General features: G+C 37.5%; 1 protein-coding gene across 5 annotated transcripts in view; it reads left to right on the top strand.

Moving 5' to 3' along the window:
* ZNF567 (zinc finger protein 567) overlaps window positions 1–11,230 on the top strand; it is a 60,909-nt gene extending 49,679 nt beyond the window's left edge. For all 5 annotated transcript variants that reach the window (XM_037145988.2, XM_053666614.1, XM_053666615.1 and 2 more), the window contains 3 exons: window positions 1,108–1,234; window positions 1,747–1,833; window positions 8,967–11,230. In XM_037145988.2, the coding sequence (XP_037001883.2) occupies window positions 1,108–1,234; window positions 1,747–1,833; window positions 8,967–10,687 (1,935 nt within the window). In that variant the 3' untranslated portion in view covers window positions 10,688–11,230. The remainder of the gene's footprint in view (window positions 1–1,107; window positions 1,235–1,746; window positions 1,834–8,966) is intronic.
* Window positions 11,231–12,343: the final 1,113 nt, after the last annotated feature.

Raw genomic sequence — 12,343 nt, 5'->3', positions numbered from 1 at the left:
GTGCATCTGGTAGGTTGGCTATCTCTTTGTTGCTTAGAAGTATTGGCTCTGGGGCTTTGAGTTGTTCTTCTGTTTGAGCCATAATGTTTTGGTCTGTTCATGCCTGTTACATAAGAAGGGGGAAAGCTTAGGTGTTCACCAGGGTGGGTCAGTCCAGTAGCTGGGTTGTGACTGGGGGTGAAATGGTGTTTGTTTTCCTCTCTCGCAGATTTTGGACCCCTTTGCCGCTTCCCACAAGCAAATTGGGCCATTCTGGTGCTGGTTCCCAGGTGGGTGGGCTTGTGTACATTCTGGGACCCTGTGGGTCTCTCCAGCGAACTCTTTGTGAGGTTGGGAGCCTCTGCTGGCATCTCAACCCCCGAAAGTTTTTTCAATCAGTACTTTTAGGCTTTATTTCCCAGCTCTTGGGCCCTGGGCTGCACGGTCTGTCTCACTGTTCGTTTTTCACCTGGTTTATCGGTCTGGATAAATGGTTTGTTGTTGTCGGACTTCCATACAGTTCAATCTTCTGTCTGTTTTGGTTGTGTTTTTGTTTCTAATTCTTTGTTGTCCTTAAATTTGGTTGTGCAAGTAGGTACACTATATCCACCTACGCCTCCATCTTGGCTGGAAGTCCAAAATCATACTCTTCTTACACATCACAGTAATATTGAAGGGAAAAAATTCACCTCCTCAGTGAACACTCAGAAAATTGTTCTGCTGTTGTGATATACTGCATCTTTTATATTCTTTCGTTGTACTACCTGTAATACCTTTTTGTAGATTTCTGTTTACATATACCTCCTTGAAGGTATGTGTTACATGCTTTGAGGCTATAACTTCTTGTAAGCAGGGACAGCATTTTGTCTTGGCATCCAAGAGAATGAAGGCAGTTTTGCGGTACAAAGTGACTTCACAGTAAATAGTTTTAGAATGAGTTATTAAATAAATTTGGTGGCAGGTACTTGTACTTTGATTTTTGTTTTCTTCACAATGTAAATCATAAAACAAGAAAAATTATAGACTTTCTTTACAATTTTTTTTTCCAAATGCCACAAAGAAACAGGGTCAAAACTAGTCCTGAGTATCTAGTCAACTTGTTGTAATCATAGTTTCTATCCATTACAGGGATCAGTATCATTTAAAGATGTGACTGTAGATTTCACAGAGGAGGAGTGGCAGCACCTGGATCCTGCTCAGAAGACTCTATACATGGATGTGATGTTGGAAAACTATTGCCACCTCATTTCTGTGGGTAAGAAGACCTCTCTGAAACTTTCAGTAGCATATATTTTCTTTCATAGTGCTTAAAGTATGTGTGATCTTCAATTTCAGGGATAAGAGGTGATAAATCCTTTTTGGTTAGCAGAAATAATTTATCTTTCACTTGCCCAGTGCAAGGTGTTAAGTTGACTGTTAAGCAAAGTTGTATCTTAATTTGCACTATTGAAAATATACCTGCCCTGGCTGATGTAGCTCAGTGGATTGAGCATGGGACTGCGAACCTAAAGATCATGGTTCGATTCCCAGTCAGGGCACATGCCTGGGTTGCAGGCCAGTTCCCAGCAGGGGCCAGTTCCCAGCAGGGGCCGGTTCCCAGCAGAGGATGCACAAGAAGCAACCATACATTGATATTTCTCTCCCTCTCTCCTTCCCTTTCCTTCTAAAGATAAATAAATTTAAAAAAAAATTTTAAAGAAAATATACCTTACTAGTTTTCAAGAATATTGAACCCTAAGCAACTTAATCCAAATCTTCCCTTGCCAGGCTGTCACATGACCAAACCTGATGTAATTCTCAAGTTGGAAAGAGGAGAAGAGCCATGGACACCATTGAAAAGTCACACCTGCTTAGGTGAGTTTCTGATTCTGAGGCAGATGAAACTAGTGAAAAATAAATTTATAAGTGCTTATTAGGTTGATGGCAACTTTGAAATATTTTGGGAATGTTTTTTTAAAGGCTCTTAGCCTTTGAAATCATCATTATGCCTGCAAACTTTCTAATATCACTCTTACTATATTTTATTATTTTCTAGTTTGTTTGATGTTACCAAAGATAGTTGCCACTCTTGACTTAATCAAAATGTACCATGAGCCTTCTGTCTTTTAGGTCTTTTTTTATTTGTCTTTTTCTAGCATTGTCATTCCCTTCTCTCACTGCCATTGTATATATTTCTTTTAGGAATTCTTAAATCAGTCTTTCAAAAATTGAAAATTCTTGATTAATGCTTCTCTTCTTAGTTGCTTTCCATGTTTTTTCCCTTTCTTGCCTCAGACTTATTTGTTGTGCTAAGTCTATGTTCCCATTCTTACCATAAACTTAGCTATTAGTTTTAAAACTCTTATGCTTGGCCCATACTGATAATTCCATAATTAGCATTTTCTTTCATTAAAATTTGTTGTTGTTTTATTAATTAATTAATTAATTAATTTAACCTCGCCCAAGGATATGTTTATTGATTTTAGAGGGAAAGGAAGGGGGAGAGAGAGACAGACACAGAGAGAGAGAGAAACATTAATGTGAGAGACAAACATCAATAAGCTGCCTGCCATATGAACCATGATTGGGGGTCAAACCTACAACCTAAGTACATACCATGACCTGGAATAGAACCTATGACCTTTTGTTGTATGGCATGATGCTCCAACCAACAGAGCCACTTGGGCAGGGCTTATGGTTCATTTTATATGGCTGATCACCATTCTCTAAGTCAATCCTTGGCTCTTGTTTTTTAAATATATTTTATTTATTTATCTATTTGCTTTTTAAAATATATTTTATTGATTATGCCATTACACTTATCCCATTTCCCTCTCTTCATTCCCCTCCACCCTGCATACCCTCTCCCACCCACATTTCCCCCATTTAGTTCATGTCCATGTGTCATACGTTCTTTGGATTCCACATTTCCCATACTATTCTTGCCCTCCCCCTGTCTATTTTCTACCTACCATATGCTACTCATTCTCTGTACCTTTTCCCCCTCTCTCCTCCTCCTACTCTGCTGTTGCTAAACCTCCATGTGATTTCCATTTCTGTGATTCTATTCCTGTTCTAGTTGTTTGTCTGGTTTGCTTTTGTTTTAGATGTGGTTGTTAATAATTGTGAGTTTGCTGTCATTTTAGTGTACATGTTTTTTATATTCTTTTTCTTAGATAAGTTCCTTTAACATTTCATATAATAAGGGCTTGGTGATCATGAACTCCTTGAATTTGGTCTTATCTGAGACGTACCTTTATCTGTCCTTCCATTCTAAATGAAAGCTTTGCTGCAGTGAGCAGTCTTGGTCGTAGGTCTTTGGATTTCCTGACTTGGAATACTTCTTTCCAGCCCCTTCTTGCCTGCAAGGTCTCTTTTGAGAAATCAGCTGACAGTCTGATGGGAAGTCCTTTGTAGGTGACTGTCCCCTTATCTCTTGCTGCTTCTAGGATTCTCTCCTTCATTTTAATCTTGGCTAATGTAATGATGATGTGCCTTGGCGTGTTCCTCCTTGGGTCCACCTTCTTTGGGACTCTCTGAGCTTCCTGGACTTCCTGGAAGTCTATTTCCTTTGCCAGATTCGTGAAGTTCTCCTTTATTACTTGTTCAAATAAGTTTTCCACTCGTGGCTGTTCCTCTTCCCCTTCTGGTACCCCTATAATTCTCATGTTGGAATGTTTAAAGATGTCCTGGAGGTTCCTAAGCCTCATTTTTTTTTGAACTCTTGTTTCTTCATTCTTTTCTGGTTGGATGTTTCTTTCTTCCTTCTGGTCCACTTGATTTGATTTTGAGTCCCAGTTTCCTTCCCATCACTATGGTTCCCTGTGCATTTTGCTTCATCTCATTTAGTGTAGCCTTCATTTTTTCATCTAATTTGTGACTAAAATCCACCAGTTCTGTGAGCATCCTGAACACCAGTGTTTTGAACTGTGCGTCTGATAGGTTGGCTATCTCTTTGTTGCTTAGAAGTATTGGCTCTGGGGCTTTGAGTTGTTCTTCTCTTTGAGCCATAATGTTTTAGTCTGGTCCTGCCTATTATGTAGTGAGGAGCAGAGCCTTAGGTGTTCACCAAAGTGGGTCAACCCAGTTGCTGGACTGTAATGCTGTATGTGTGGGAGGGGTCCAAAAGGGAACAATAATACTTACTCTGCTTTCTGTAGGACCTCAGTCTCTTCTACCTCTTTCCACAAGCTAACTGGGCCCTTCTGGTGCTGGTTCCTGGGTGGGTGGGCTCATGTACGTTCTAGGACCCTGTGGGTCTCTCCAAAAAACTCTCCTGTGAGGCTGGGAGTCTCTCACAGTGCCTCAGCTTCCTCAGGTGTTTTCAGTCAGTGTTTTGAGGCTTTATTTCCCAGTGCTAGGACCCTGGGTTGTGTGGTCTGTCTCACTCCCCAGTTATCTGCGTGTTGATGTGGGACCACCAGGTGAGCCAGTCGCCTTGCACACAGTGCCTCGCTTCACACTCACCCCCTCACTTGGTCTGCCCATTGCCACCCCTTGCCTGAGGTAACTTTTTGTTGTCCTTATTTTGGTTGTGTGAGGAGGCACAGTGTATCTACCTATGCCTCTATCTTGGCCAGAAGTCTATTTTATTTATTATGCTACTACAATTTTTCCAATTTTTTCCTCTTTGCTCCGTCCTGGTACTCCCCTTTCCTCCAGCATTCCCACCCCCTTAGTTCATGTCTGTGGGTCATGTATGTAAGTTCTTGGTCTTCACCATTTTTTGTACTGTTCTTAAGATCCTCCTGAATATTTTGTACCTAACAATTATGCTTCTTAATCCCTGCACATTTACTCCCAATCTCCCCCTCCAAGCTGATAACCCTCCAAGTGATCTCCATATCTATGATTCTGTTCCTGTTTCTGATTGTTTGCTTAGTTTGCTTTTTTGATTCAGTTGTTGATACTTGGGAATTTGTTGCCATTTTAATGTTCATAGTTTTGATCATCTTTTTTTTCTCAAATAAGTCCCTTTAACATTTAATTTAATAATGGCTTGGTGGTGATGAGCTCCTTTAGCATTACCTTGTCTGGGAAGCACTTTATCTGCCCTTCCATTCTAAATAATAGTTTTTTTAGATAGAGTAATTTAGGTTGTAGGTACTTGTTTTTCATCACCTTGAATAGTTCCTGCCAATCCCTTCTTGCTGGCAAAGTTTCTTTTGAGAAATCAGCTGGTAGTCTTATGGGAACTCCTTTGTAGGTAATTCTCAGCTTTTTCTCTTGCTGCTTTTAAGATGTGCTCTTGATCTTTAACCTTTGGCATTTTAATTATGTGTATTGATGTGGTCCTCTTGGGGTCCAACTTGTTTGGGACTCTGTGCTTCCTGGACTTGTATGTTTATTTCCTTCACCAAATTAGGCAATTTTTCTTTCATTATTTCTTCAAATAAGTTTTCAATTGCATGCTCTTCCTCTTCTCCTTCTGGCATTCTTATGATTTGGATATTTGGAGATGTCCTAAGCCTATCCTCATTTTTAAAAATTCTTGTTTCTTCTTTTTGTTCTGATTGAATGATTATCTCTTCCTTATATTCCAAATTGTTGATTTGAATCCTAGCTTCCTTCCCATTCTCTGTTGGTTTCCTGTGGATTATTATTTATTTCACTTAGTGTAAACTTTATTTCTTCCTTTATTTTTTTGCCCTACTCAAGGTGTTCTCTGAGCATCTTGATAACCAGTATTTTGAATTCTGTATCTGTTAGGCTAGCTATCTCTGTTTTGCTTAGTTCTTTTTCTGGGGTTTTGTTCAGTTTTTTCATGTGGCCCATATTTCTTTGTCTCCTCAATTTGGCAGGCTCCCTGTGTTTGTTTCTGTGTACTAGGTAGAGCTGCTTTTACTTCCTGTCTCAGTAGCATAGCATACATTGTAAATTGTATAGGGAAGAGCCTTAGGTAATTGCCTTGGCAGGACAACCAACTTCACCACTTTGTGTCTGCGTGGGAGATAGTTCAGAGAGGGGACAGTGCTCCTCCTGGCTTCTGGCAATTTGTCTGGTACTCACCCTGGTTCCAGTCATTTCACTTCCTTCCCATGTATAACTGGTACCCTTCCAGCTGCTGCCCAGGTGCTGAGTCCCTGTGCAGGTAGGTTTGCACACATTCTAGGGCCATGCTGGCCCTTGAATTAGCAAAAATCCAGCCATTTCTTCAGCCACCCCAAACCCACTAGTTTTTAACACCAGATCTAACAGGGATCTATCTTCCCAAGTGCTGGAACCCTACACGTTGGGCTGGGATCACTTGCTTCCAAAGTATCCCTCCCATCCATTGTCCTTTCCATGGCCACCTTTGCCTTTCTGCTCCACTCCACTCCTCTTCCCTTCTCTATGACTCTGCCCCTGCTACCCAGCTGGATGAATGTCTTCTTTAAATCCTTGGTTTCGGAACTTCCAATACAGCTTGATTTTCTGACAGTCCTGAGTGTTAATAGTTTTGAGATCTGGTTGCAATTCTTTCTATGGTCGAGCAAGGAGGCAAAACATGTATGCCTATGCCTCCATCTTGACTGGAAGTCTGAATTATAATAATCTTATTTATTCTCAGAACTTGAGTTCTGTCTTTTTTGTCAATGCCTCTGAATGGACATACTCAGCTTATTTCTGCCACCTTTACCCTAGTCCTTTAGGAGTTTTACAATATAATGTCTTACCTATTTTGTGGCATATATTGGACATAAAAATCACTTAACTTTTCTAGCTCTTAAATTCTTTTCCCTCATCTATTTCTAACTTATTTTTCATTTTTCCTGCCTGATACCAGCTTGATTCTTCTATCTCTGCCATCAGTTCTTATGGTTCTCTTTACAATTTATGTATGTGTATCAGCCTCTGAAATATATTTGCTTCTCCCGTATTTACATTTGTCACTGACATTATACAGAATAACTATCTTATTTTTTGTCTTGATTATTGTATTCAAAGTTGGTCTTCACTATAATTTTTCCTAGTTCATTAAAATTATATTGTTACTGCCCTGGCTGGTGTAGCTCAGTGGATTGAGCGCGGGCCTGCGAACCACACAATTGCAGTTCAATTCCCAGTCAGGGCACATACCGGGGTTGCAGGCCGGTTCCCTGCAGGCCAGTTCCCAGCAGGGGATGCACGAAAGGCAACCATACATTAATGTCTCTCTCCCTTTCTCCTTCCCTTCCCCTCTAAAGATAAATAAATGAAATCTTTAAAAAAAATTATATTGTTACTTCTCTGACAAGATATGTCACTTGTTACCTGTTATTTATTTTTTATATGAAATTAAAATTCCTCATCATTCAAGGTCTAACATAATAAGCTCTAATCTGGTCTCTTTAATTTTATTTCCCTCTCTTGTGGGAAACTCTTGGTAATTTCCACTTGATCCAATGTACTAACTTTTTTCTAAATATGTAGGATTTGTCATATTTGTACTTTTCATTATATTATGTTCTCCCTTCAACAAAATGTGTATTTTATGGTTCAGTCTTGAGCTTTCTTCTCCATGAACTATTCCTTCACTACTCATGTCATATCCATAGTTTTCTTTTTCTGTGACTTTCCTTGCTACTTATGAACTGGAACATACACAGTACTTGGATATGATTATATCATGTAATACCTGATTGTACATGGTTTATGCTTAAGGATTCTTTCTGTCAAAGGTAAGATCCCCTGTTTCTGACTTTGTGGTAGTGTATAATTTGTTTAGGTATTCAATAATTCCATGACCCGTTTGTGAAGCTATACAGGAGAACCATCTGTTTTCCTCAGTCAGAAAGTATGTACTTATAAGTTCCTGTTAGATATACCTGTATAGCCTATGTCTGTATACATTCTGAATGAAACATTTGGTTTCTATCAAGCACACCACCTGTGATACACAGTATTAATGTAAACGTTTTATGGGTGAGATTTGTCAACTAGGGGAACAATCCTTAACACTTGTTAGAATATAAAGATTGATTCTAGGGGATTTAAAGTTTTTTTTTATAGGATAAATTCCTTATATGTTAGTGTTGGTGATAATGGACTCAAGGCAGAAAAAGATTTTGGAGCCTAAATTTAACATCGTTCTACCATATTTGGATTAGTAAAAAGTGACATAAGTCAAATATAGCTCTAAACTTATAAGAGAAATGAAAGTTAAAGTTAAGGAATGATCTAGAACCAGAGTGAGCAATCTCATCTGGAGTTAAGGGAATGTTACCGTATTAGGGAAAGACTTGAATAGTATTTCTTTAAACCTGAATAAAATAAGCCATCAATTGAAAAGAGGAATAGTTATAATTGATGGTCATGAGAGTTTTTTAATTGAGTAATTCTGAAAAGATTGGTAGTAACAGCAATCTGAATACACCAGTGAATATAACCCTAGTCTGTTTTAAATTTCCTGTTGTGTTTTTCTGGCTTTTGTCACAAGAGGAAATTTTCTTAGCTATATAAAGGATTAGACCCACAATATAGGATAGTTTTTCTAGGCACTGGGAAATTAATTGATGCTTAGAATTTTTAATTTACCAATGATGGCTACAAGGATAGGAATGGTAAAACAACTGGAAGTTTTTACCTTGCAATTTAGAGATGATATAGAAAAATATAGGCCTTGTTCTGTGTCTTCCAGAGGCAATCCTCCCTCTAATGTTTTCTCTGAATAAGCTTTTCTACTAATCTTGTTTATCCTATTTAAAGATTAAGGCCCTTGATAAGTTCACTTAATTGCCTCTGAATCTGCCCATCTAAGCATCAATCCCTCTTCCTCCATTTTTGTCTTCTTTTCACTGCTTCTTGTGTTCAGTCAACTTTATGTATGAATTTCTGTTACAAAGTGGAAAAGTTATTAGCATTCATTTCTTATTTTTTTAATTCTTTTCCACACTGAAGCAGAGGTGTCAGAGGTGTATTTAGCTTCTGTGTCCCAGGAAGGGAGTAATTTGTCTGAGGTCTTCTTTGGACTCATATAATAGACCCTAATTCAATTCCTTTTCATAGCAAATGTGTGAAGAGTCACAAGTTGTTAAATTTTTTTCTAGAACAAAACTGGAATGCCGAAGATGTTTTAGTGAAATTTAAAGAATGCCAAGATAAGTATTCTAGATCAGTTGTACTCATCAGTCACACAAAACTGATTAAGAAGAACAGTAATGCATGTGACAGGACATTTACTTTAAGCAAAAACTCTATAAATTCAAAAAATCTAATTCCTGAATATAACAGTCATGGAAATATTTTCAAAAATGTATCAGAATTAATCATAAGTAATCTAAATTCTGCAAGAAAGAGTCATAATGAATATAATAGACATGAGAAATCACTCTTCAATAGTAAACCAGAGACAGCTCACCATGGAGTCAAATCCCATAATCAACATGATAGAGGTATCAGTCATAATGAAGTGCTGATGCAATATCATAAGATGGAAACTCCAGCACAGTCATTTGAATATAATGACTGTGAAAAATTATTGCTTAAAAAGGGAGGTTTACTTACACATAATAGAGCTTACAGGAATGAAAACCCATCTGAATGTAATAAAAGGAGAAGAGCAACCAATATTGAAAAAAAACATATATGCACTGAATGTGGGAAGTCCTTCTGCAGGAAGTCAGTATTGATTCTGCATCAGGGGATTCACACAGAGGAAAAACCTTATCAATGCTATCAATGTGGAAATTCATTTAGAAGAAAATCATATCTCATTGATCATCAAAGAACCCACACAGGAGAGAAACCCTTTATTTGTAATGAATGTGGTAAGTCGTTCCGCCTAAAGACAGCCCTCACTGATCATCAGAGAACACATACAGGGGAGAAATCATATGAATGTTCACAATGTAGGAATGCCTTCAGATTGAAGTCACACCTTATTCGTCATCAGAGAACTCATACAGGAGAGAAACCATATGAGTGTAATGACTGTGGGAAGTCTTTCCGCCAGAAAACAACACTTTCTCTACATCAAAGAATTCATACAGGAGAAAAGCCCTATATTTGTTTAGAATGTGGGAAGTCCTTTCACCAGAAGGCAAATCTTACTGTACATCAGAGAACTCATACAGGGGAAAAGCCCTATATTTGTAATGAATGTGGGAAGTCCTTCTCCCAGAAGACAACCCTTGCTCTTCATGAGAAAACTCATAATAAGGAGAAACCCTATATTTGTAATGAATGTGGTAAGTCTTTCCGCCAGAAGACAACCCTCATAGCACATCAGAGAACACATACTGGGGAAAAATCTTATGAATGTCCTCACTGTGGGAAGGCCTTTAGAATGAAGTCATATCTCATTGATCATCACAGAATTCACACAGGAGAGAAACCATATGAATGTAATGAATGTGGAAAATCCTTCAGTCAGAAGACAAATCTTAATCTACATCAGAGAATTCATACAGGGGAAAAACCCTATATTTGTAATGAATGTGGGAAGTCCTTTCGTCAGAAAGCAACCCTCACTGTCCATCAGAAAATACATACAGGTCAGAAATCCTATGAATGTTCTCAGTGTGGGAAAGCCTTTAGCAGGAAGTCATATCTCATTCATCATCAAAGAACTCATACCGGAGAGAAACCGTACAAATGTGATGAATGTGGAAAGTGCTTCCGCCAGAAGACAAATCTCATTGTACATCAGAGAACTCACACAGGGGAGAAACCCTATATTTGTAATGAGTGTGGTAAATCCTTCAGTTATAAGAGAAACCTCTTTGTCCATCAGAGAACTCACAAGGGAGAAAACATGGACATGCAATAAATGGTGTGATTTCTTTGTGAAGCCTTCCTTCCAAAGTTATTTCAAAACTTTAGTTTTTTTTTAAAGCATGCTAATAAGGTAATTTTAATTACAAATGTAATAGCAGTTAATAATTTAAAGTGCCATACAGCATAACTGTTTTACTGTTTAATACTATAAAAATGGATATGATCATTATTACTGAACTCTATTAGCAGTGAATCTAATTTTTTAATATTTTGTGTTCTACTGGCTCAGTTTATTTTTAAAAGACTTTAATACATGGAGAGGCAAAATAAAATAATGGTTATGAACAGTTTTCATAAGAGAAATGAAATATGAACTATATTTCTCATTGCACTCAGTGAAATAAAAAGTAGTTGTTACTTCCTCTAAGTTGATCACTTTCCTGCCCTGTAACATTATGAAGTAGTTTTTGCATGTCTTTATATATTTTTATCCTATATCATAAATTCTTTGTGTCTTTTTTCACTCAACATTCTGAAATTCATACATTCTTGTATGGGCAGCAGTGTCTTTATATTCCTTTGTTTACTATTTCATTTTAAGACTATACCACCGTTTATCATCTTGATGGTGATTTGTATTTTTTTATAATTTTGTGCTGTAATGAAAATATTGCTATAAATATTCTTGTATAGTTTGTGTGTGTATGTATTTCTGTTAATTTTATACTAAGACTGAAATTACTCCACCTAAGTGTGTATTTAAACTTTTTCAGCTTATGATAGATACTGCCAAACATCTCACAGATTTTCCAACATAAGATGATTCACTTTGAAAAGTAACAACTCTGATTGCAGTCAGTGTGGATGAAGGTCTTCAACAAGACCTTTCATTCAATTGGGGAATTCCTATTAAAAACAAATCCTTATGATGTCATTATTATGACAATGTTGTTCATTGTGAATATATGAATGTCAGTAGTATAAAAAGAGCTTTAGCTGTGGCTAAAACCTTACATAATGATGGAATCCTGTAAGCGTCATGATTATAGGGGTAATTTTAGTTCTAGTTTGTATCTTATTCAACATCAAAGAGTTCATATTAGAGAAAGGGAGGATAAGAAGGGACACAGGTGAGTAAAATTTTTAAGCATCGTAGTCACAGTGGACACAGTTATAAAAAATATGTATAAGTAAGCCTATATATAATATAATAAGCATATGTAAAATAAGCCTTTTATAGCTTGGTTTATCTTACAGAACCTATGGTTCCCTAGAATTTTCAAGTGAAAACTCACTGAAGAGGTTTTGATCTTTGAAAACTGGAGATGTGCTAAGACAATAGCATCTGTACCATCTTTTCTGTGAAAATAGTAAGCTCAGCAGCAACTTGAATAGTGTTACTAAATGCCCTTCTCAAGGAGGTTGGTTTTAACCCATATTTACTACATACAATTACTGTAATAAAATTTCGTAGAAATTAGAGCCCTGGGTGGTGTAGCTAAGTGGATTGAGTGTGGGTTAAGGGTCACTGGTTCAATTCCCAGTCAGGGCACATGTCTGGGTTTCGAGCCAGGTCTCCAGTGGGGGGCCACATGAGAGACAACCACACACTGATGTTTTTCTCTCTCTCTTTCTCCCTCCCTTCCCCTCTCTTTAAAAATAAATAAATAAAACCTTTAAAAATAAAATAAAATTTTGTAGAAATTAA

The sequence above is a fragment of the Artibeus jamaicensis genome, unplaced genomic scaffold (genome assembly GCF_021234435.1).
Source record: "Artibeus jamaicensis isolate MK-2021 breed Jamaican fruit bat unplaced genomic scaffold, CSHL_Jam_final contig_464, whole genome shotgun sequence".
Lineage (NCBI taxonomy): Eukaryota > Metazoa > Chordata > Mammalia > Chiroptera > Phyllostomidae > Artibeus > Artibeus jamaicensis.
The sequence above is the reverse complement of the archived record's forward strand: the minus strand, read 5'-3'. Positions and strand labels throughout refer to the sequence as shown.